General features: G+C 35.6%; 1 protein-coding gene across 2 annotated transcripts in view; it reads left to right on the top strand.

Annotated features, from left to right (window-relative positions):
- Positions 1-22,978, top strand: part of TRPC1 (transient receptor potential cation channel subfamily C member 1) — a 68,371-nt gene that overhangs the window by 29,704 nt on the left and 15,689 nt on the right. For both annotated transcript variants that reach the window (XM_021678728.1, XM_021678727.1), the window contains 3 exons: positions 5,300-5,431; positions 8,146-8,341; positions 12,832-13,168. In XM_021678728.1, the coding sequence (XP_021534403.1) occupies positions 5,300-5,431; positions 8,146-8,341; positions 12,832-13,168 (665 nt within the window). The remainder of the gene's footprint in view (positions 1-5,299; positions 5,432-8,145; positions 8,342-12,831; positions 13,169-22,978) is intronic.

The raw sequence follows: 22,978 nt of genomic DNA, 5'->3' as shown, positions 1-22,978 counted from the left end.
TAGTTGGTTAATGGTGTTGCTTAATTCTTTTCTTCCCTTGTTGACTTTTGTCTGGTTGTTCTATCCATTATTGAAAGTGGGGTATTAAAGTCTCTGTTATTGTTCAGTTGTCTATTTTTCCATTTCTATTAATTTTTTCTTCATGATTTTGGTGCTCTGTTGTTATTTACAAATATGTTTATAAATGTTATATCTTCTTTGACCTTTTATCATTATAAAATGTCCCTCTTTATTGCTAGTAACATTTTTTTGTTTGTTTGTTTTAAAGTCTGATATTAGTATAGCTACTACAGCTTTCCTGTGGTTGCTGTTTGCATGATATATCTTTTTCCAGACTTTTACTTTCAATCTATTTGTATCTTTGAATCTAAATTGTATCTCCTGTAGACAACATATAGTTAGATTATGCTTTTTTAAAATCTAGTCTGACAACTTCTGCCTTTTAATTGGATTGTTTAAACCATTCACATTTAATGTTATTAACATAGTTGTATTCACATATGTCATTTTGCTTTCTGGTTTCTGTACGTCTCTTCTTTTGTTTCCTTTATGTCTTTCTTTCTTGTTCTCTGTTCCTTCATTAGTGCTTTCTTTTGCATTGAGTGTATATTTTCTAATTAGCATTTTAATATCATTAATGAATTACTTATATGTTTTCAGGGTTTTTTAAAAATTTTCAGCTTCAGATTAATACTAGCTTAATTCTAATAATATGTAGAATGTTACTTCTATATAGCTCTATTCTCTTTTCCATTCTTTTAATGGTAATTGTTATACATATTTCATCTATTAATATTACAAACCCAACAACATATTGTTGTAATTATTATTTTACTGTCATCATTTCTTTAGTCTATTACAGCTGTAGTCCTGTCCACTTATTTTGTGCTGTTATTGGTGAATACATTATATATGTATTACATTTCTCTGTGTTATTATAGTCCAAATGATACATTGTACACATATTATTTTATATAATTGCTTTTTAAAGATTATTTATTTATTTTTATTATTATTTTAAAAAAGATTTTATTTATTTACTTGACACAGAGAGAGAAAGAGAGAGAGCACAAGTAGGCAGAGTGGTAGGCAGAGGGAGAGGGAGCAGAGCAGGGAGTCCAACGCGGGGCTTGATCCCAGAACCCTGGGATCTGACCTGAACCAAATACAGACACTCAACTGACTGAGCCACCCAGGCACCCCATAATTATTTATTTATTTAAGGGAGAGGGAGAGAGAGAATCTCAAGCAGATTCCACAGCATGGAGCCTGATGAGCATGGAGCCTGATGTGGGGCTGGATCTTATGACTCTGAGATCATGACCAGAGCTAAAATCAAGAGTCTGATGCTTAACTGACTGAGCCACCCAGACACCCCTATATAATTGCTTTTTAAATCAGTTAAGAGGCAGAGAGAAATGTACATTTATAGTGTCTTTTATAATTACATAACTACTTTTACCTGTGCTCTTCGTTCATGTGGATTTGAATTACCATCTTGGATCACTTGCTCTCAGCTTGAAGAACTTCCTTTAGTATTTCTTGTAAGGCAGATCTGCTAGGAATGTATTCAATTAGTCTTTGTTTATCAGGTAAAGTTCTTATTTTTTACTTTTGAATAATAGGTTTGCTGGTTATAGGATTTTTGATAGTTTTTTTTTTTCTTTGAGTGCTTTGAATATTTTATCCCTCTATTGTTTCTACTGAGAAGTCTGCTGTTAGTCTTATTGGGGTTCCCTTGTAAGTGACTCATCACTTTCCTCTTGATGCTTTCAAGATTTTTTCCCTGCCTTTGATTTTCAGCATATTTACCATGATTTGGTTTTTGAGTCTATTTGCATTCATCCTACTTGGAATTTGTTGAGTTTCTTGGATGTGCAGGTTATTGTTTTTCAATAAATATGGTAAGTTGTTAGCCATTATTTTTGCAAATATTTTTTCTTCTTCTCTTCTCTCCTGGTATATACCCATTATGAGTATGTCGTTGTATTTAATAGTATTACATATCTCTGTGAATTTCTGTTCATTTTTCCTCATTCTTTTTCTTCTCTTTATTCTTTGGCTTCCATAATCTCTATCGATATATCTTTAAGATTGGTAGTTCTTTCTTCTGCAAGTTCAGATCTACTGTTGAGCCCTGCATTATTTTGCTAAGGCTAACATAATAAGATACCACACTGGGTGACTTAAACAACAGAAATTTATTGTCTTACAATTCTGGGGCCTAGGAATCCACAATCAAGGTGTTGGCAGGGTTGGTTTATTCTGAGGGCTGTGAAGGAAGATTCTGTTCCAGGCCTCTTGTCATCGGCTTGTAGATGGCCATCTTCATGTTCAGATGGTATTCTCTCTGTATGTATTCCTGTCTTCACAATACCCCGAATTTTTTATAAGGACACTAATCATACTGGATTTAGTTCCACCTTAATGTCCTCATTGTTACTTGATTACTTCTTTAAAGACCCTGTCTTCAAATAAGTTCACATTTTGAGGTACTAGTGGATAAGACTTCAACATGTGAACTCTAGGGGGACGCAGCCCAACCTATTACAAGCCCCTCTAGTGAATCGTAAATTTTAGTTGTGGTACTTTTCAATTTCATAATTTCCATTTTGTTCTTTTTCATAATTTATGTTTCTGTATTGATAGTCTCTGCTTGAGAATCTGCATGATTGTCATCATGCCCTCTTTTACTTCTTTAATCATACTTTCTTTAGTTTTGTGTATATATTTATAATGGCTACTTTGAAATCTTTTTCTGTTAAATCTGACTTCTGGTCACTCTCAGAGGCAGTTTCTGTTACCTGTTTGGTTTTTTTTTTCTCCTGCTTGGGTATGAAACATGTTTTCTTATTTCTTTGCATGCCTCCTAATTTTTCACTGGAAACTGGACATTTTAGATAATATATTGTAGCAACTCTGTGTGCTGGTTCCATCCATTTTCTGGGCCTTGTTATTGTTATTTACTTTTTTTTTTTTTTTTAGCATCTGGCTGGATTATTTTTTTTTTTTTTAAAGATTTTATTTATTTATTTGAGAGAGAGAGTGAGAGAGAGAGAGCACAAGAGGGGGGGAGCGGGAGAGGGAGAAGCAGACTCCCCGCCGAGCAGGGAGCCCGATGCGGGACTCGATCTGGGGACTCCAGGATCATGACCTGAGCCGAAGGCAGTCGCTCAACCAACTGAGCCACCCAGGCGCCCCTGGCTGGATTATTTTTGTGAAGTCTGTTTTCTCCCTCTGATGTTGCTCCTCAGTGAGGCACAGCTTGACTTTTTCTTGCACATCTAGTATTTCTTTGTTTGAAATCTGGACAGTCTAGTATATATTATAGCAACTATGAATACTGTTTTACTTTTCTAAGATTGTTTTTTTATTATTATTTTTCTGGCCTGCAAAATCTGTCTTCCTGTAATGTACAATTGTAGATCTCTGTGCCTAATTTAGTTTTTGATTCTTATTTTTTTAAAAATTTATTTATTTTAGAGAGAGAGTGCACATGTGATGGGGGGGTGGGGCAGAGGGAGAGAATCTTCAAGCAGACTCCCTGTTGAGCACAGAGCTGGGTGCAGGGCTCAATCCCACAACCCATGAGATCATGACCTGAGCTGAAACCAAGAGTTGGATGCTTAACCTACTGAGCCACCCAGGTGCCCCTGATTATTTTTATTCTTTAGCCTTGATTCCTAAGGGTCATTTCAGGGTCTGTATAGGTGAGCCACTGATTTGGGTAAAGTTTATGCTAATACACTCTGAGCCTTTAAGAGTTCTACTGTTTCCTGATGAATCTCTGGGTTAGTTGGGGAATACAGACAAACAATAAATTGGGAAAAAAGTATTTAAAATACTTTGACTAGACAAAGGGCTAATTTCTTTGATATGTAGATCTTACAAATTGATTTTAAAAAATAACTATCAGAAAAATAGGCTAATGAAAATGAACAGGAGTTTACAGAAATAGTATAAATGAATAGTAAACAGGGAAGGACACTTAAGCTTCTAAAGAAATTCGGATAAAATTCCATTTTTCATCTGTTAGAGTGGCAAAATACTAATGATGATGTAGGGGAAAATGAGCTCTCCTTATTGTTAGTGCTTTGGAAGCAGCTATTAGAATTTAAAATACACATGCCATTTTATCCAGCAATTCTAAGTGTGCAAAGAATATATGAATTAAAGAATATTCATTGCTGTGTTATTTATAGAAGTAAAAAATTAGAAGCAACTGAAATTTCCATTTTTGGAGATCTGATGAGATGCCATCAAATGGGAAACCATCCAGTTTTGGGAAAAAATGACATGACTCTATATGTAGTGATACAGAAGGAGTTGTTCCTTTATATAGTATGTCTGATTGTGTTTGTGTGTGAATCAAAAATGTCAAGGATATTCACAATTCTCTGTAAGTGACCATTCTTTGAGGAGTAGAGTTGGTGGAAGGAGGAGAACTGGGGACCATCAAGTTTCTAAATTGCTTGCTTTATTTATTTGTTTATTTACTTAATTATTTAACAGAGAGAGAGTAAGAACACAAGAAGGGGGAACAGCAGGCAGAGGGAGAGGGAGAAGCAGGCTTCCCACTGAGCAGGGAGCCTGATGTGGGCCTCTATCCCAGACCCCAGGATCATGATCTAAGCTGAAGGCAGATGCTTAACCGACTGAGCACCCAGGCGCCCCTAAACTGCTTGCTTTTTTTAATAACAAGCATGTATTTATGTTTGGGAGAAAATATATAATATCTATCAAATTTATAAATTAAGAATTATATATTTATAAATGAAAGAATTATAGCAAAAATTTCCTGGTTTGCTTCCTATTTAGGTATTGAATGTGAACCTTAACTAGTTTACAGAAGGTAAAGGAATGTGCTTTTCTGTTAGCTAGAGATTATGCATAAATGAATGATTTCATTCTTAAGATTTGAAACATCTTTAAAAAACAACCTGGTTGAGTGAGTCATGTGTTATACATATCTAGCATATTAATGTAGTCTTATCACTGAGGAAGGAAAAATTTAATAACCATTCACATCATATTCAAAATGTATTAGTTACTAGCCTATTTCATTTAAAATACTATTGGGTTCAGGAATAGAAATTTTTTAATTAAATTGGATTGAAAAATGCAAAGACTTATTTTTTAAGTCTTTTTATGTAGTTATCCTAAGTATATTATAGTTGTTTTATTTTCTTTTAATTTTATAGTATTTTAATTTTAAATTTATGAAAATTGTAGGTTGAAAATACTAATTATATGTGTACAATCCATTTATTTTACATTATGGAATCAAATTTTATCACAGGTTTCGTCTTGATATATATCGCTGTTTGGCCAGTCCAGCTCTAATAATGTTAACAGAGGAGGATCCAATTCTGAGAGCATTTGAACTTAGTGCTGATTTAAAAGAATTAAGCCTTGTGGAGGTGGAATTCAGGTGGGAATGAGTGGAAATTGTAAATTATATCCTTTTTTTCCAGAATCCCTTCAACCCGAGTTTTTTTTTCATGAACCAAATTCATGTTTATATTTATTTTCTTTTGATCCAAGATGACCAGACCTTGCTGCCACCTACTTGGGATTTTCCTTCAGGCTCAATGGAATAGACTTTGATGTTACTTAGGTCACTCTTTCCCCACCTGCCCTTTGCCATTCTTGCACCATCCTTAAATTCCCCCTTTGTTTAATGTTGCCAAAGGAGTTCTGAGAGTGAAGAGTAGGGGGTGTGGCAGCCTTACGCAAGAGGAAATTTGTAACTGCTCTCTATTCTACCTCCCCTCATTCCTAGATACTATAATCATCCTGAGAGCCTGATCCTTCATAACTTTCAGAAGCATATAAAATGCTTTCTGTGTGTCAGGGACCTTTCACACACACAGACATAGTCCCTTTTCACTGTTTGGTCAGATTTTCTATTAGGAGACACATAACATGTAGACATAAAAAATAAAATACTACTGGTTAAGAGGGATGAATCCCATTCTGAGTTTTCTTCTGAAATGAAGAGTTAAATGTAATTTTGACACAAAGAATCATTGTTATCAATTTCCCTTGGAGAGTTAAGTTGGGGGGACAAAAAAAAAAGGCTCTGGAAAAAGCAGCCTATTAAACTACTAATTTAAACATTAAAAAAATAAAAGTCCTTAGAAAACTACATTTCGTAGACTTGAGGAAAAGCTTTGAGATTTTCCCTTATGTTAAAGTATCCCTGGTGGCCCCCGAAGGAGGAGAAATTGATCATTTCTTGCCAGTTCCTGCTGTGAGGTTTCTGGGGGGCAGATAATACCTATCTCTACCTTCCCTTTTAAGTCTAGCTGCTGTGGGAGCCTCATGTCTTTGCATTACACTCCTCTCGTGACTTGACAAGATGGAAAGATTCAGACTTCTTCCTGGAAGGCCGATAAGAAGCTTGAAGTTTTCTTATGCCTTAACAGCAGTTTATAGTGTGTTCTTGATAGCTGAGGTCTAGAAACTTTTTAAATACACCTGTTTATAAGTTTTCAAGTATGGAGCTCCTGTATTTCAATTTGGAGAAGTTAAAATTTATTTAAACTTGGTATGACATAAAGTATATACTTTGAGAAACACATAAGACATGGTTAAAACGTAACTTGTTGCTACTTTTAACTTATTAGCATATGAGGCTGTTAATAAATTATTCCTTTTAAATCTGAAGAACTTCCTATTATAATCTTATAATTGGAGTTCTGAGTTACCTTATAAAATAGAATTCATTCAGCTCCTTCCAAAAAGGATTTGAAGCAACTGCTATGATTATTCTGTAATCATAGGATAATAAAGTTAGATTTTGAACATAGATCATAGAATCCATTTACTTCAATCCCCTTGTTTTTGTAGACAAGGAAGGTGATCTATATAGGTTAGATATCTTACTGATAGCAGCATCTAATTAGGAACAGAGTTAGCAAAAGTTATAACTGGAACATGGGACTCCTGGCTTCTAGTCTACTATATTTCCATCTAAACTATATAGCCACTTATTAGTCTTCTAATAATTTGTTAAAGATTAAGAAAATTAGATTAATAGAATATATTAATTTTACTGAATTTAGTGGTCTGTCAGTGTTTACCTAAAGATGAGACCTCTTTGTAATAATACACACTTTTGATGAATATTCTCATCTGTAATTAGATTCCTAGACTAAGAAGCAGTAATACTTCATTTGTTAAAGAAATCCAGTTACTTTTTCTTAGGTAGTTTTGGTTATATAGTAAATGCAAAGAGTAGATGAGAAAAATGTTAGCCTCTAAGGAAGAGTTTTTAACTCTTTGAGTGATAATTTTCTGTTTATGGAAAATCCCATTGTATAGATGATTAATCATTGGGAAATTTTTCTGTTTTCCCTTCCTTTCCCAGTAAGGAGAAAAAAACTGAATAAAAATTATTTTCTGAAATATGACCCCAGTTGACTCATATTTATTCCTAACTTTATTTTCAAGTTATTATACTCAGATGTAATTTTAACATAATTGATGTTCTTAAAGAGGATTATCTGTTAAAACTTCTTAATTTCTCACAAGTTGGTTAATTTAGGCCTATCTTTAACCAGCAGTTAAAATCCTAAGTTTCAAGGAGTAGTGATTATGAAAGGAAATTCTTTACTAGGAGTATTTCATTGTCTTTTCTGTCCAACTTGACTTTTGCTCAAATGAACACTTTAAAGTGAATCAGAATATTATTTTAATATCAGAAGTAGCATACAACATGTTGTAGACTATTATTGAAAACACCTCTCATTAAAAGTTACATAGTAATATTTATTGGATAGCATTATTATTATCTATTGTTTAGATAAGTCATATAAAAGGAAGTTTTATATCAAGCTTACAGAGAATAAGGGCAAATGAGTTAATAACTGGTTGACAACTATAATCAGAATTTCTAGGAATATCAGTATATATAAGGAAATACTGTACTCATCTAAAATTATCAGTGTGAAACACAGAGTACATAATTGTGTTAGAGTTTTCCCCAAAGCTGTAGAGAATTTATGTATCAATAGGTTCTTTTGACCATCAGCACAAAATGACTTCAGATTTTGTATAGCCCTATCAGAATTAAAATGTTACTGAGTAAATAATTAGAAGTCGGAAGTGACATTTCTAATAATAAACTGTTGTATTTTGCAGGAATGATTATGAGGAGCTAGCCCGACAATGTAAAATGTTTGCTAAAGATTTGCTTGCACAAGCCCGGAATTCACGAGAATTGGAAGTTATCCTAAACCATACATCTAGTGATGAGCCTCTTGACAAACGGGGATTACTAGAAGAAAGAATGAATTTAAGTCGTCTAAAACTTGCTATCAAATATAACCAAAAGGAGGTATGAGGTTTTCTGTGATATATATACATTATTTTCAGGGTGCCTGGGTGGCACAGTCAGTTAAGTGTCTGACTCTTGGTTTCTGCTCAGGTCATGATCTCAGGGTCGTGAGATAGAGCCAGCCTCCTCGCTCAGTGTGGAGTGTACTTGGGGTTCTCTCTCCCTCTGCCCCTCCTGCTAGGCCTCTCTCTATATATAAAATAAATAAATAAATCTCTTAAAAAAGAATTATTTCCTCCCCAGTGGTTCAGAGCAATTAATTAAGAATTAAAGATATGTACTCTACTATCACTTTTTTAAAAAGATTTTTATTTATTTATTTAAGAGAGGGAGTGAGAGCATGAACTGGGATGAGGGTCAGAGGGAGAGGGAGAAGCAGACCCCCTGCTGAGTGGGGAGCCCAATGTGGGGCTCAGTTCCAGAACCCTGGGATCATGACCTGAGCCAAAGGCAGATGCTTACCCGACTGAGCCACCCAGGCACCCCAAGGATATGTACTTTAAAAGTTTAGTACAATGAGTATGGCATTAAGCAAATACTCAATAAATGGCAGTTGCTATTATTATTTTTTGGTTCAAGGACAGTTTTACTACTTTCCTTTTTTTAAAAAAATTGAAGTATTGTTGACACAAGTTGCTTTTAACAATATTAATTATAATAATAATATGGATATTAATTTAATATTTTTGCCAAGTAGTAGCTATTGAGGTAAGATTTTGTATAGTAAGTACTTTCACAATGATGTTTCCATCTTGTGTTTTGTCAGTCATAGGTTTGTTTTGTTGATTTGGTTATAAATAGTGCTTTCTATAGTAATAGTTCCTTTCTATTTAAAAGTAAAGTATCAGATAGTGTGTTTCCTGGTTCTTATTTGTTAATTCATTGAAACCCAAAGGTGGAGAAGCACATGATATGATAACTAAGTTGAATCTGGCTCTCCTGGCATCATCTCTTCTTATTAAGGGAAATACCTGTTTCTAATCCCCTCACCCCCCCCCCACACACATACACACACACACACACACGATACACGATTCAGGAACTTGAAGAAGGAAGGTATGCATTTTAAATTTCATTTTTTGAGATAATTTACTAAATATGGGTGTTTCTATGTAGGTAATGATATCCAGTTGATAGTATGAGGTATTGGTAAATGATACTTTTAAGATATTTTTTCTAAGACCCATTATTTTTTTTTTTAAAGATTTGATTTATTTATTTGAGAGAGAGAGCATGAGAGAGTGAGAGCACAAGCAGGGGAAAGGGCAGAGGGAGAGGGACAAACAGACTCTGCACTTAGTGCAGAACCATCACAGGGCTCAGTCTCCCGACCCTGAGATCATGACCTGAGCCAAACTCATTGGACATTCAGCCAACTGAGCCACCCAGACACCCTTAAGGCACATTATTTTTATTATTAATATAGATGTTGGAATAAAACTTGCTTATCAGATTTGTATTAATATAAAAATGGGACTTGAGACAGATAATTGTGGAAGGCAAGATATAGGACCCTTGGTGCTGGAGCAGAATTTTGTATTATTTTGGTTGAAAATTTGAGCCTCATAATGGTTTTGTGACTCAGGAAATTGGTACAGGAATTTTAAGGTGTTTAACATTACCTACATAGTATGTCACTTATCCAGATTTCTGATTTCAAATCCTATGCTTTTTCTAGTACTCTAAGGTTCTTGATTAAGATAAAACATTTATAGGAAAAAATTAAACACAAGATTTTGGACCAGTGTAACTGTAAGATTATAAATCAACAACATACCTGTGTACTTAAAAAGGAAATACGACACTAATCTGTATAAATAGAAACAATATAGAACCCCTGATGTAATCATCCTCTAATATACATTTTGACTAGATCTTAGGTTAATTTATTTACTTCTGTGTTCCACAACCTAAAATAGACATGAAATACTAGAAAATGATAGAATAAAGAGATAACAAGATATAAAATCAACTTAAGGGATTGGAAAAAGAACCTCAAAGAAAGGTGGAAAGACCTGAGATTATCCTGGTTAGGGAAGGAAAAACTAAGAGCCAGTTTCCTAATGATTGAGATATATATATATATATATATATCACCTGAGGACTCACAGATGTAACCAAATGTTCCATTCTAAAGAAGATGCAAGGAAACAAGAAGTAGTAATAATATTTTTATTTGAAAGGAAAATACTCTGTAATTTTAAGGATGAATGAAAATATAGTTTTTTAAACTAGATTTCTAGATATGATCAAAGGGGAGGATAATATCTTCCCAAATAGTCGGTAGACTTTGTTTAGGTAATCTGTCCTGAATAGCAAACTCCTGATACTTAGTGGCATAAAACAGTATTTCATAATCATTTATAATAATTTTATAATCATTTTATTATGCTCTTGGATTGTGTAGGCCAGGAATTAGGAAAGGGCACAGCAAGGATGGATAATTTGTCCTTGCTTCACTATGTCTAGAGTCTCAGCTGGAGATAGCTCAGATGACTGGGGGCTACAATCATCTGGAGGCTTTTTCACTCAAATGTCTGGTGCCTGAGCAGCCGCTGAGAACTCCAACAGGGAGCTCTTGAGTGGGCCGGCTGGATCCATAGAGGGTGGGCCTCCTGAGCACATACTACTGGAATCACGGAGGGGCATGGTCATCATGGTGGGTTGACTATGAGGAGATAGTCTAAGAAGCCTCTGAGGGCTGCCCAGAGTGCCTACATGTAGCCTGGGCTTCCTCACAGCATGGTAACTTCGGGTAGTAAGATGCTTTATATGGCAGTTAGTGGCACCAAGAGCAAGTGTTCCTCAAACAAGGTAGAAGCTGCATGGCCTTTTAAAACCTACCCTCAGAAGTCACATAGTATCACTTCTTCCAGAATTTACTGATTAAAGCAATCACAGCTTTGTTGAATTGAAGGGTATGAAACATTGATAAGCCACCTCTTGATGAGAAGAGAAGCAAAGAATTTGTATCAATGTTTTAAAACCACCACAGACTTAAAACATTTCTAGTTGAAATTTTGTTCTTCAAATTACATATTTAACATTACTGTTAATTAAATCATCATTATATAGAGGGATGGCAAGGACAGCAGTCAGTCCTTTGATATTGGCGGGAAGGGAGAAACCACTAAGTTTGGGATGCCACTAAACTGGGTAGTTGGTAGGAGGAAAAGCTATTTCTCTTCCCAGTATTTCATCTTGAGAGACAAATTAAGATCCCCTAAGAGCACTGGAATCTGAGCAGAAGAATGAAGAATGAAGTTAAGACTTAACTGCCAAAAACAAGTATAGTATATTAGGAAATTTCTTTCTTTCTTTTTTTTTTTTTTAAGATTTTATTTATTTATTTGAGAGAGAGAGAGAGAGAGAGCATGAGCGGTGGGAAAGGGCAGAGGGAAAGGGAGAGAAGCAGACTCCAAGCTGAGCAGGGAGCCCAACGCGGGGCTCGATCCCAGGACCCTGAGATCATGAGTCAGACGCCTACTGGATTGAGCCACCTAGTGCCCAGGATAAATCATTTTAAAAACAGAAGATTGACCAATTAGTATTTAATATCTGAATGACATTATGATCACTTGTGCTATGGTAATTTCAAACCTGATCACATTATTATATCCACAGTTACCAGAATCCTTAAGTTATGCTTCACAACATGAGCATTATATTGGGAAAATACTGCTTCTGAAATCAGTAAACAAAGAAGCTTTGTAAACTTTGATAAATTGATTCCTATACTTGAACTAGAATTTCCCTCTTATTTGGTAATATATTTCCTTTTTTTTCTTACACAGAATTTAGTTTTAAGCAGATTTAAGAGTATAATACATTTTAAGAAATTCTCAATGTTTTCATGGAGCATAAATATATCTGATGTTTAGACTTGGATTGATTTGCTATCTTAGTATCTTGGTTTCTTATAACTGAAATCAGTAGTTCTTCTAGACAAAAGTTTTTTTCTTTGGTTTGTGGTTGTTAACTTTGAAATTTCACAAACGTTATGAGAGTCTTTATTTTGCAAAATGGCTAAGTAGGCTATTAATATTAATACTTATATACTACATGCTATGAATCAGGCACTGTTCTAAGAGTTTTACATTTAATCCTCGTCACAAGTTTATGAGTAGAGACTATTATTATCCCCATTTTATAGATGGGAAATTTGAGGTTTAAAGAGGTTTAAAGACTTGCTCAAGGTCAATTATTAAGTGGCAGAGCCTGGATTTGAATCCAGGTAATCTGGCTCCAGAGTCTATGCTCTCAACCTCTACACTCTTTTATTACATGTAAGAAAAACAAAAAACAAAAAATTGTGTGGACTGTATAGAATTGATTTTGAAATAGTAACACTTTGAATATCAGTTAAATAATGGTATTATCAAATTATGTTTATAGGTATTAAGTATTTATTAATAATTATTAACAGAATAATTATTCATTAATAATTATTATTATTTATTTATTTTTGTGGATGTGTGTGTTCTTTCCAGTTTGTCTCACAGTCTAACTGCCAGCAGTTCCTGAACACTGTTTGGTTTGGGCAGATGTCAGGTTACCGACGTAAGCCCACCTGTAAGAAGATAATGACTGTTTTGACAGTTGGCATCTTTTGGCCAGTGTTGTCACTTTGTTATTTGATAGCTCCCAAATCTCAGTTTGGCAGAATCATTCACACTCCTTTTATGAAATTTATTATTCATGGAGCATCATATTTCACATTCCTGCTGTTATTAAACCTCTACTCTCTTGTCTACAATGAGGATAAGAAAAACACAATGGGGCCAGCCCTTGAAAGAATAGACTATCTACTTATACTGTGGATTATTGGTAAGTGTCAAGTTTATTCAAAAGATTCTGCTTTTATATAGCCCATTAATTCTCCCTTGCTTGGTGGTATTACAAACATCTGTGTTCAGTTTATAATTTTAAACTGTTTACACAGCAAGAATTTGAACACTTTCATGATCATGGAAGACTTAACTAACATTTTTGTAACGATAAATGATCCTGAACTTGATAAGGCAGCAGATCTCTTATTTAATATTACTTAATTACATGGAAGTGAGAAATTCTTTATTCTCAGTCTCTAAAATTTTTTGTTATCATTAAAACAGGAAAATTGTTCTGGTGAATGCTTTTTTGGTATAAGAGTATGAATCTTTTCTTAGGTACTTTGAAATGTGATATATATTATACTTTCTCGCATTTGAAGAGTTAACTATTTTGTTTTATTATACCATTAGTTTTCCTTTTAAGAACTTATGAACTTACGAGGTTACATCTTTATCTTTATTATAGAAACATTATTTAAATTTAGATTTAAAGGATTCCCTGGTGACTCATTCAATATGAATCAGTTCTTTGTAATGATACCCCGATCTCTTTAGATATGACAAGGTTGTTTTTTTTTTTTTAAGATTTTATTTATTTGACAGAGACACAGGGAGAGAGGGAACACAAGCAGGGGGAGTGGGAGAGGGAGAAGCAGGCCTCCCACCGAGCAGGGAGCCTGATGTGGGGCTCGATCCCAGGACCCTGAGATCATGACCCGAGCCGAAGACAGACGCTTAATGACTGAGCCACCCAGGCGCCCATGACAGGGTTTTTAAATATAAGATACTTTATTTTCTGAAAATTGTTTTTTATAAGTATTATGCTGTATGATAAATATTTTAAATGACCTTCTGCAGTTTTTACAGCTCTTGCCCTTTTTTGTGGGGGATGGAGGAGGGTTGAGATACAATCACATTTGTCTATTTATGGTCTTTTAATGACATCTCCTTTATTTCCCTCTGTATCTTCAGTCTTATTTCTTTTAAATTCAATTTAGTTAACACATAATGTATTATTAGTTTCAGGGGTAGAATTTAGTGATTCATCAGTTGCATATAACACCCAGTGCTCATTATATCAAGTGCCCTCCTTAATACCCATCACCCAATTTCCCCATCCCCCCACCCACCACCCCTCCAGCAACCCTGTTTGTTTCCTATAGTTAAGAGTCTCTTATGGTTTGCCTCTTTCTCTGTTTTTATCTTATTTTATTTTTCCTTCCCTTCCCCTATGTTCATCTGTTTTGTTTCTTACATTCCACATATGAGTGAGGGGACCCTGGATGGCGCAGTCGTTTAAACGACTGACTCTTGGTTTCAGCTCAGGTCATGTTCTCAGGGTCATGAGATCGAGCCCCACATGGGGCTCTGAGCTCATCAAGAAGTATGCTAAGGTTTCTCTCTCCCTCTCCCTCTGCCCCTCCCCACACTTGCTTGCATGCTCTCTCTCAAATAAATAAATAAATCTTTAAAAATATTTTACATATGACTGAAATCATATGGCATTTGTCTTTCTCTAACTGACTTATTTCATTTAGCATAATACCCTCTAGTTCCATTCATGTCATTGCAAATGGCAAAGTTTCATTATTTTTGATGGCTGAGTAATATTTCATTATCTATCTATATCTATATCTATATATCACATCTTCTTTATCCATTCATCTGTTGATGGGTATCTGGGCTCTTTCCATATTTTGGCTATTGTGGACATTGCTGCTATAAACATTGGGGTGCATGTGCCCCTTCCAATCACTATGTTTGTATCCTTTAGATAAATACCTAGTAGTGCAGTTGCTGGGTTGTAGGGTAGTTCTATTTTTAACTTTTTAAGGAACCTCCATGCTGTTAATTTTAGCTATTCTGACCAGTGTGAGGTTGTATCTCATTGTGGTTTTGATTTGTATTTCCCTGATGTTGAATGATGTTGACCATTTTTTCATGTGTCTGTTAGCCATTTGTATGTCTTCTTTGGAGAAATGTCTGTTCATGTCTTCTGCCCATTTCTTTTTTTTTTTTTTTTAAGATTTTATTTATTTATTTGAGAGAGAGAGAACGAGAGACAGAGAGCAGGAGAGGGAGGAGGGTCAGAGGGAGGAGAAGCAGACTCCCCGCGGAGCAGGGAGCCTGATGCGGGACTCAATCCCAGGACTCCAGGATCGTGACCTGAGCCGAAGGCAGACGCTTAACCATCTGAGCCACCCAGGCGCCCCCTGCCCATTTCTTGACTGGATTTTTTTGGGGGGCTGTTGAGTTTGATAAATTCTTTATAGATTTTGGATACTAGCCCTTTATCTGTCTGATATGTCATTTGTGAATATCTTCTCCCATTCCTTAGGTTGCCTTTTAGTTTTGTTGATTGTTTCCTTTTTTAGCCTTATTTTTCAACTCAGTATTTCTCACCTGTCTTTTTCCTCTTTGCTATAGAATAAAGGGATATTAAAATTTAGTATTTTCTATGGTATAAAACACTGATTGATCAATATGTTCTTTATTGATTTAACCATTAAATAATTTGAGAAAATTAATGTATCATTTTCACTTTTAGTTCTCCTTCAGCTATAAAAATAATTTGCATGTTTTGGAATTTTTATTTTTATTTGGAAGTTAGTTCATTTCAAGCAACTTGATTTAAATCAGAGTTTTACTTTTAGCAGTATTCAATCCATTGTGCATTAATTTAAAATTAGGTAGATAAAGTAAAAATAACACATCTGAATTCTAGGTTAAAGGGAATTAAATAATTTCTTCTTTTTAATATTTTTCTCTCCTGTATTTCTGCTATTTTATCTAAAATTTAATATTTTAATTTAGGAAGTAATTTATATTTTATCATATGTAATTCCAAATTGCATCATTATAGAGCTTTCTAGTGTGAAACTTGTTTATATTGTTTTTTGAATGGGTTAAAATATATTATACTGAATGGAATCTCTAAGAAGCACTTTTTCCCTCTATTCATTTAAACTACTTCTGAAAGATTGTTATATATATCTTAGTAATAAAGAAAGGAAATTTTATATCATTTATCTGTAAACTATTGTTTAAATAGTCATGAGAAAGAAAGAACCTTTACTTTGTTTTGTAAGTAAGATTCAGGTTTCCTAAGTCTGTGTAAGGATCAAGTTAAAATTTATATTTCTTAGCAGTGAGTAAAAACTCATTGAAATCAGAGTTATACCATTGTTTGGATAGTGTAAATATTGCTGCTGTAATGGAATTTCATAATAATGGTAAAACTATTGCTACTTCTTTTTAATCATGATGGCCCTATTTTCAATGACATTATTGAATAATCATGCACATACAATATGATTAATTTTTAACCATATTCTGCTTCAGTAGAAGAGTGTAATGTGCATTAAGCTAGTAAAATTCCTGGAAGTGTTTTACTTTTCTCAGCACAGCTTCTGCTTTGAAACCAATAGATCTGAATAAACCTTGCCAAGGACATCTTCTAAGCCTGTTATGTAATTAGATCACTCTGGGTTTCCTTAGATATGTAGATCTGAACTTGCTCTAAGGAAACATGTAGGAATCATTGGCCTGCTTATCTAAAGGCACTTCCTCATTCAATGTATTATTTCACGCAGTGAACGCAGTGACTTTTGACTCACGATGGCTGACTTTTGTACATTTGTTTCTTGTTCTTTTCCTTAGCTTTCCAGGAAAAGTAGGGTTAAATTATAAAAAACACATAGGTAAATGGAAATAACGTGTTGATGAATGCACAGAATATTAGTGGTATCCTTTTACTTAATTTTTTACTGTTAGACTATAATAGAACAGCTAGTATAAAATATATATATATTTAAAGATTTTATTTATTTATTTATTTGACAGAGAGAGAGAGCACAAGCAGGGAGAAAAGCAGGCAGAGGGAGAGGGAGAAGCAGGCTTCCTGCTGAGCAGGGAGGCCAGTTGTGGGACTCGATCCCAGGACCCTGGGATCATGACCTAAGCCGAAGGCAGATGCTTAACTGACTGAGCCACCCAGGTGCCCCTAAAGTATTTTTAAAAATTTTGTATATCTACTTTGTCCAAGCACAGGCAAAATTGAGATATGGTATAACACTCGTGGAGCTTATGGTCTAATTAAGGCAAAACCCCAATAACTTGAAAATTGCACAGATAAATGAAAAAGCACAAATGAGTTAAGTGCTGCTAAGTAAAGGTCATAGAGCTAGGAGAGCAAGCATATTATAAGGGCATCCTACTGAGTCAGAAAAGTTAGAAAAAGGCTTTCTTGAGGAACTGATAAATGAGCTAGATCTAAAAAATAAAAGAGTCAACTAAGACAATTAGGAGAGAAGAGTATTCTAGGCTGATATAAAAGTTACGTTCAGAGGCACTATGGCAAGAAGGAGTGTGGCACAAAGAAGGTACTGAGTAAAGGCTGGAGCAGAGAGAACAAGAGAAGCAAAATCCGAGATGAAACTGTAGAAAGGGATGGTACTTCAGACCATAGACAGGCTTGTGGGCCATGTTAAGTAATTTTGACTTTAATGCTAAGAACAATGGAAAACCATTGAAATTTTTAAGTATTTGAGTGACATGATCAGATTTGCCTTTTGTTTTTTTGTTTCTGTATTTCAGATTTGCTTTTGAAAAGATTATTCTGGCTATAGTAGAGAATGGTTAGGAGGATAGGGCTGTGGCAAGAGTGGGTGGAGGGAGACCAGAAGGAGGCTGTTGCAGATGAAAGCTGATGGTACCTTGGACTTACAGTGGTTATGATAGAAAAAGAGAGTAGGGAACAGATGTGAGAGATACTTACAAAGTAAAGTCAATAGGACATGGAAATACACAGTATATAGGAGGTGAGGAAAAGTGAGTTTATTAAGCAGTGTAGGTATTTTGGAAGAGTACTTGGTTTTGGGATTTGTGAGAGAGTAGATCCTGACTGTGGCTTTGGTTACGTTGAAATTAAAAAGACTTCAAGATATCTAAAAGACAATTAGACATCATCGTCTGGAACTCAAGAGGAAGTCTAAGCTTGAGTTAGCAATGTGTGAATAATCTGCATATAGGTTGTATATGAAATTATGGGCATGAATGAGACACTTGAGAAAGTATAAAATGAGAATAGAGGATGTAGGAGCAGGCCTTGAGGAATCCCAAAATGATGGGATTACAGCTTATAGTGTTGGTTACTAATTCTAAAAAAAATCAAAACAAAAAAGACCCTAAAATATAGTACATTGGCTAGTGAATGTACTGATTATAATAGTCTAAAATTATTTTGTTCTCTTAATTCAATTCAGAAATATCAAATATGTCAAGTGTATTAGCTTCATTTTGTTGTGAGGTGTTGTGCAGAAGATGGGAAACCACCTGACAGTGGTACTCACTGTTCTTTCACATGTCTGCCTTTTTTTGTTTTTTTCAAGATTTTATTTATTTATTTGACAGAGAGAGACACAGCGAGAGAGGGAACACAAGCAGAGGGAGTGGGAGAGGGAGAAGCAGGCTTCCCGCAGAGCAGGGAGCCCCATGTGGGGCTCGATCCCAGGACCCTGGGACCATGACCTGAGCTGAAGGCAGATGCTTAACGACTGAGCCACCCAGGCCCCCCTGCCTTTTTTTTTTTTTAATCAAAAATCTTGTCCAATTCCTTTTGTAATTGTTGTCAAGAGTTCCTTTTAGTTATAATATTGCATTTTACAGAAATAAAACACTTATTTCTGTAAGCATCTGTTTTGGTTTAATGTTTCAGTGGTACAGTATTTGAGTTAAAAAAAAGAATGGTTTAACATTTTCAGATAGTTTTTATGTATTCATTTTAAATAGAAGCTCATCTAAGTGGAATTTTTAAAAGTATTTTCCCTGTCAGATCTGCAAATATTTAAAAATGGTTTTCTGCATAAAATACGGGTACTGTGTAATTAAGATGTTATAAACAGTTTTTCAAGAATGCTTCATGTGCTTCCTAGGGGAATTATTCTGCCTACTGGTAAGCCAGAGGATGATTCTGACTGGCTTAACTTGATCTCCGCCCATATGTTATGTTGCAGCACTCTATTTTTTTATTACTGTATATTCTCCTTAAAAAGATCTTATGAAAGAATTTATCATAAAACTATCCTAGAATATAATATTGTTCTCTGGTACTCCTAGGAATATATTAATTATGGAAGAATTTCTGGTCAAAAAAGGGGAAGGGATTTTTGTTTGTTTGTTTGGGTTTTATTTGTGTATATTTATTCATTTAGCACATTTTTTGAGCGCCCACTATGTATTAGGAGCCATCCAGGACATTTAGGACATTGGTTAATAAAAACAAAAATTCTTACTCTTGAAGAATTTCCTCTAAGTGGAGTGAATAAAGTCAGTTAATAATAGACATAATAAGTACACTATACCCAATGTTTAAAAGTGTTAAGTACTAAGGGAAAAGAAAGATAGAAGCAGAGTTAGGGAGTTGGGAGTGGAGGACATGGGGTTTGCAATTTATTAATAGGATGATCAGAGTAGGTGGTAAGCAAAGACGTGAAGTAAAGGAGTTAATCAAATGGATATCTGGGTGAGGAGCTTCCAGTCAGAGGGAAGAGCTGATGTAAACACCCTAATGCAGAAGCCTTGTGTGTTCAGAGGATGGCAAGGAAGCAAAGAGGCGGGCGCCTGGGTGGCTCAGTTGGTTAAGTGACTGCCTTCGGCTCAGGTCATGATCCTGGAGTCCCGGGATCGAGTCCCGCATCGGGCTCCCTGCTCGGCAGGGAGCCTGCTTCTGCCTCTGACCCTCCCCCCTCTCATGTGCTCTCTCTCTCTCATTCTCTCTGTCTCAAATAAATAAATAAAATCTTTAAAAAAAAAAAAAAAAAAAGGAAGCAAAGAGGCCAGTGTGACAAGTAGTGAAAGGAAAGATGGATAGGAGAGAATGCCAGAGGGGAGAAGTGATATAGGGCCTTGCCGGTCATGGTAAAGAAATTACTTTTGACTCTGAGTGACATGAGATAAAAGGGAAGGTGTGGCACCCACTCTGCACAATCAATAGCAGTGATCTTGGGTCCTCGTTGACATTCACACTTGCAGTACACAATAGGTGGGAACCTGGCCCTGGTTTACTTATTAGCTTTGTAGAAGGGTACAAGACAGGAAAGTACAACATGTCAACATTACAGCTTCAAATATATCTTTATTGGCAGTTCTTTTTTTTTTTTTTTAAAGATTTTTTTATTTATTTATTTGAGAGAGAGAGAGAATGAGAGAGAGCAAGTACATGAGAGGGGGGAGGGTCAGAGGGAGAAGCAGACCCCCCGCCGAGCAGGGAGCCCGATGCGGGACTCGATCCCGGGACTCCAGGATCATGACCTGAGCCGAAGGCAGTCGCTTAACCAACTGAGCCACCCAGGCGCCCTTTATTGGCAGTTCTTACAAAAGTCTGGGGCTGTTTTCCAGCCCCATTGTGGGCATATTCAGTTGTACGGGATGGACGTGGGCTACCCCAACTACAGAAGCCTCAAATCTAGCAGCAGCTCTACCTCATAAAGCCCAAGAGTGTAGCTCCTCCCACTGCAAGCACATTCTTGAGTGAAGAGAGACATCACACAGAGAAGCCGAGACCTGTGTTTCTCAACATGTCTTTTTTTTTTTAAATTTGTTAAGCAGATTATAGATAAAAAATTTTTAAATGTCACAAATAGAGTTAAAGTCAATAAAGAAACACACACTGTTGACTGATGAGTTGACATTGTAAAGATTCACCATCCTGTAAACTTACTAGGTATATTAGAAGCTACCATATTCAAAGTACTCCAGGAAATCATATAGACAATGATTTTTTTTTAATAGCAAAATTGGAACACTCATATTAATCATAACACTAATGTAACAAAAAATACTGTTGGGGAATGGACAAATAAGTAGTCAAGCAGCCCATAGAGAAACTAGATTTTATATATATGATATTATATTATTATATACTTCAGTTATGAATTATTTTTTAAAATTTCTTTAAATTCAATTAATTAACATATAGTGTATTATTAGTTTCAGAGGTAGAGTTCAGTGATTCATCAGTTTCAACATGTCTTTTTATATAGGCTTGGCTGTGTATACCTTCAGGGTTTGTGAGGCCACTTAGAGTCCTCCCAGTCCAGATGCAATTCCACAATCAATGTTGTTTTATAACAATGTTGAACACAGCTGACCTTCCATATTTTTCTTAATGTAGTATGTTTCCAAGGAAATCCTTTAGTAGACAGTAACATAGGTTGAGTTCAGACCTGTAGTTAATCCTATCTCCTCTGGGAGTTACTTCAGAGTTTTGAGAAGGGAAGTAACACTTGCAATTTTTTTTGATGCTCAAATCACATGGTTTATTGGATCACTATAAAACATATACCCAGTAGCAAGGGAAAAGAGATCTGGGGTAAGTTTACACTTAGGATGGAGTGGAAGGACCACACAACTGAATCCTATGTTTCTTTTTTTGGGGGGGCGGGGCAGTTAAGCACCATTATGAGGTGTTATCTTTATTTGATTTTTTTTTAAGATTTTATTTATTTATTTGATAGAGAGCATGAGCGCACAAGCAGGGGGAGTGGCAGGCAGAGAGAGGGAGAAGCTCAGCGGGGAGCCCGATGCAGGGCTCAATTCCAGAACCCTGGGATCATGACCTGAGCTGAAGGCAGACGTTTAACCTACTGAGCCACCCAGACGCCACTGTTTGATGTTTTGATGAGAGCTATTAAGTGAACTTTATTTATTGTTAATTTTATTTATTTATTTTTTTAGATATTTCAGTTCTCTATAATTTTTTTTGATTAACATAGAATGTATTATTGGTTTCAGAGGTACAGGTTTGTGATTCATCAGTCTTTATAATACCCAGTGCTTATTACATCACATGCCCTCCTTAATGTCCATCACCCAGTTACCCCATCCTTCCACCTCCCCTCCAGCAACCCTCAGTTTATTTCCTATGATTAAGAATCTCTTATGGTTTGTCTCCCTCTCTGGTTTCATCTTGTTTTATTTTTTCCTCTCTTCCCCTATGATCTTCTGTTTTGTTTCTTAAATTCCACATATCAGTGAGATCATATGATAATTGTCTTTCTCTGATTGACTTATTTCACTTAGCATAATACCCTCTAGTTCCATCCATGCCATTGCAAATGGCAAGATTTCATTTTTTGATGGCTGTAATATTCCATTGTATATTTACACCACATGTTTTTTTTTTAAGATTTTATTTATTTGTCAGAGATATATAGAGAGAGAGCACAAGCAGAGGGAGCCGCAGGCAGAGGGAGAGGGAGAAGCAGGCTCCCCACTGAGCAGGGAGCCTGATGCGGGACTCTATCCCAGGACACTGAGATCATGACCTGAGCCGAAGGCAAATGCTTAACCATCTGAGCCACCCAGGCGTCCCTACCACATCTTTTTTATCCAGTCATCTATCGATGGATATCTGGGCTCTCCCCATAGTTTGGCCATTGTGGATATTGCTGTTACAAACATTGGGGTACAGGTTCCTCTTCAGATCACTACATTTGTATCTTTGGATACGTACCTAGTAGTGCAATTGCTGGGTGATAGGGTAGCTCTATTTTCAACTTTCTGAGGAACCTCCATACTGGTTTCCAGAGTGGCCACACCACCTTGTATACCCACCAACAGTGTAGGAGGGTTCCCCTTTCTCCGCATCCTCGCCAATATCTGTCATTTCCTGACTTGTTAATTTTAGCCATTCTGACTGATGTGACGTGGTATCTCATTGAGGTTTTGATTTGGATTTCGCTGATGCCGAGCGATATTGAGCACTTTTTCGTGTTTGTTGGCCATTTGGATGTCTTCTTTGGAA

The sequence above is a fragment of the Neomonachus schauinslandi genome, chromosome 1, assembly GCF_002201575.2.
Source record: "Neomonachus schauinslandi chromosome 1, ASM220157v2, whole genome shotgun sequence".
Lineage (NCBI taxonomy): Eukaryota > Metazoa > Chordata > Mammalia > Carnivora > Phocidae > Neomonachus > Neomonachus schauinslandi.
Note: the sequence above shows the minus strand (reverse complement) of the source record. Positions and strands in the feature narration are given on the sequence as shown.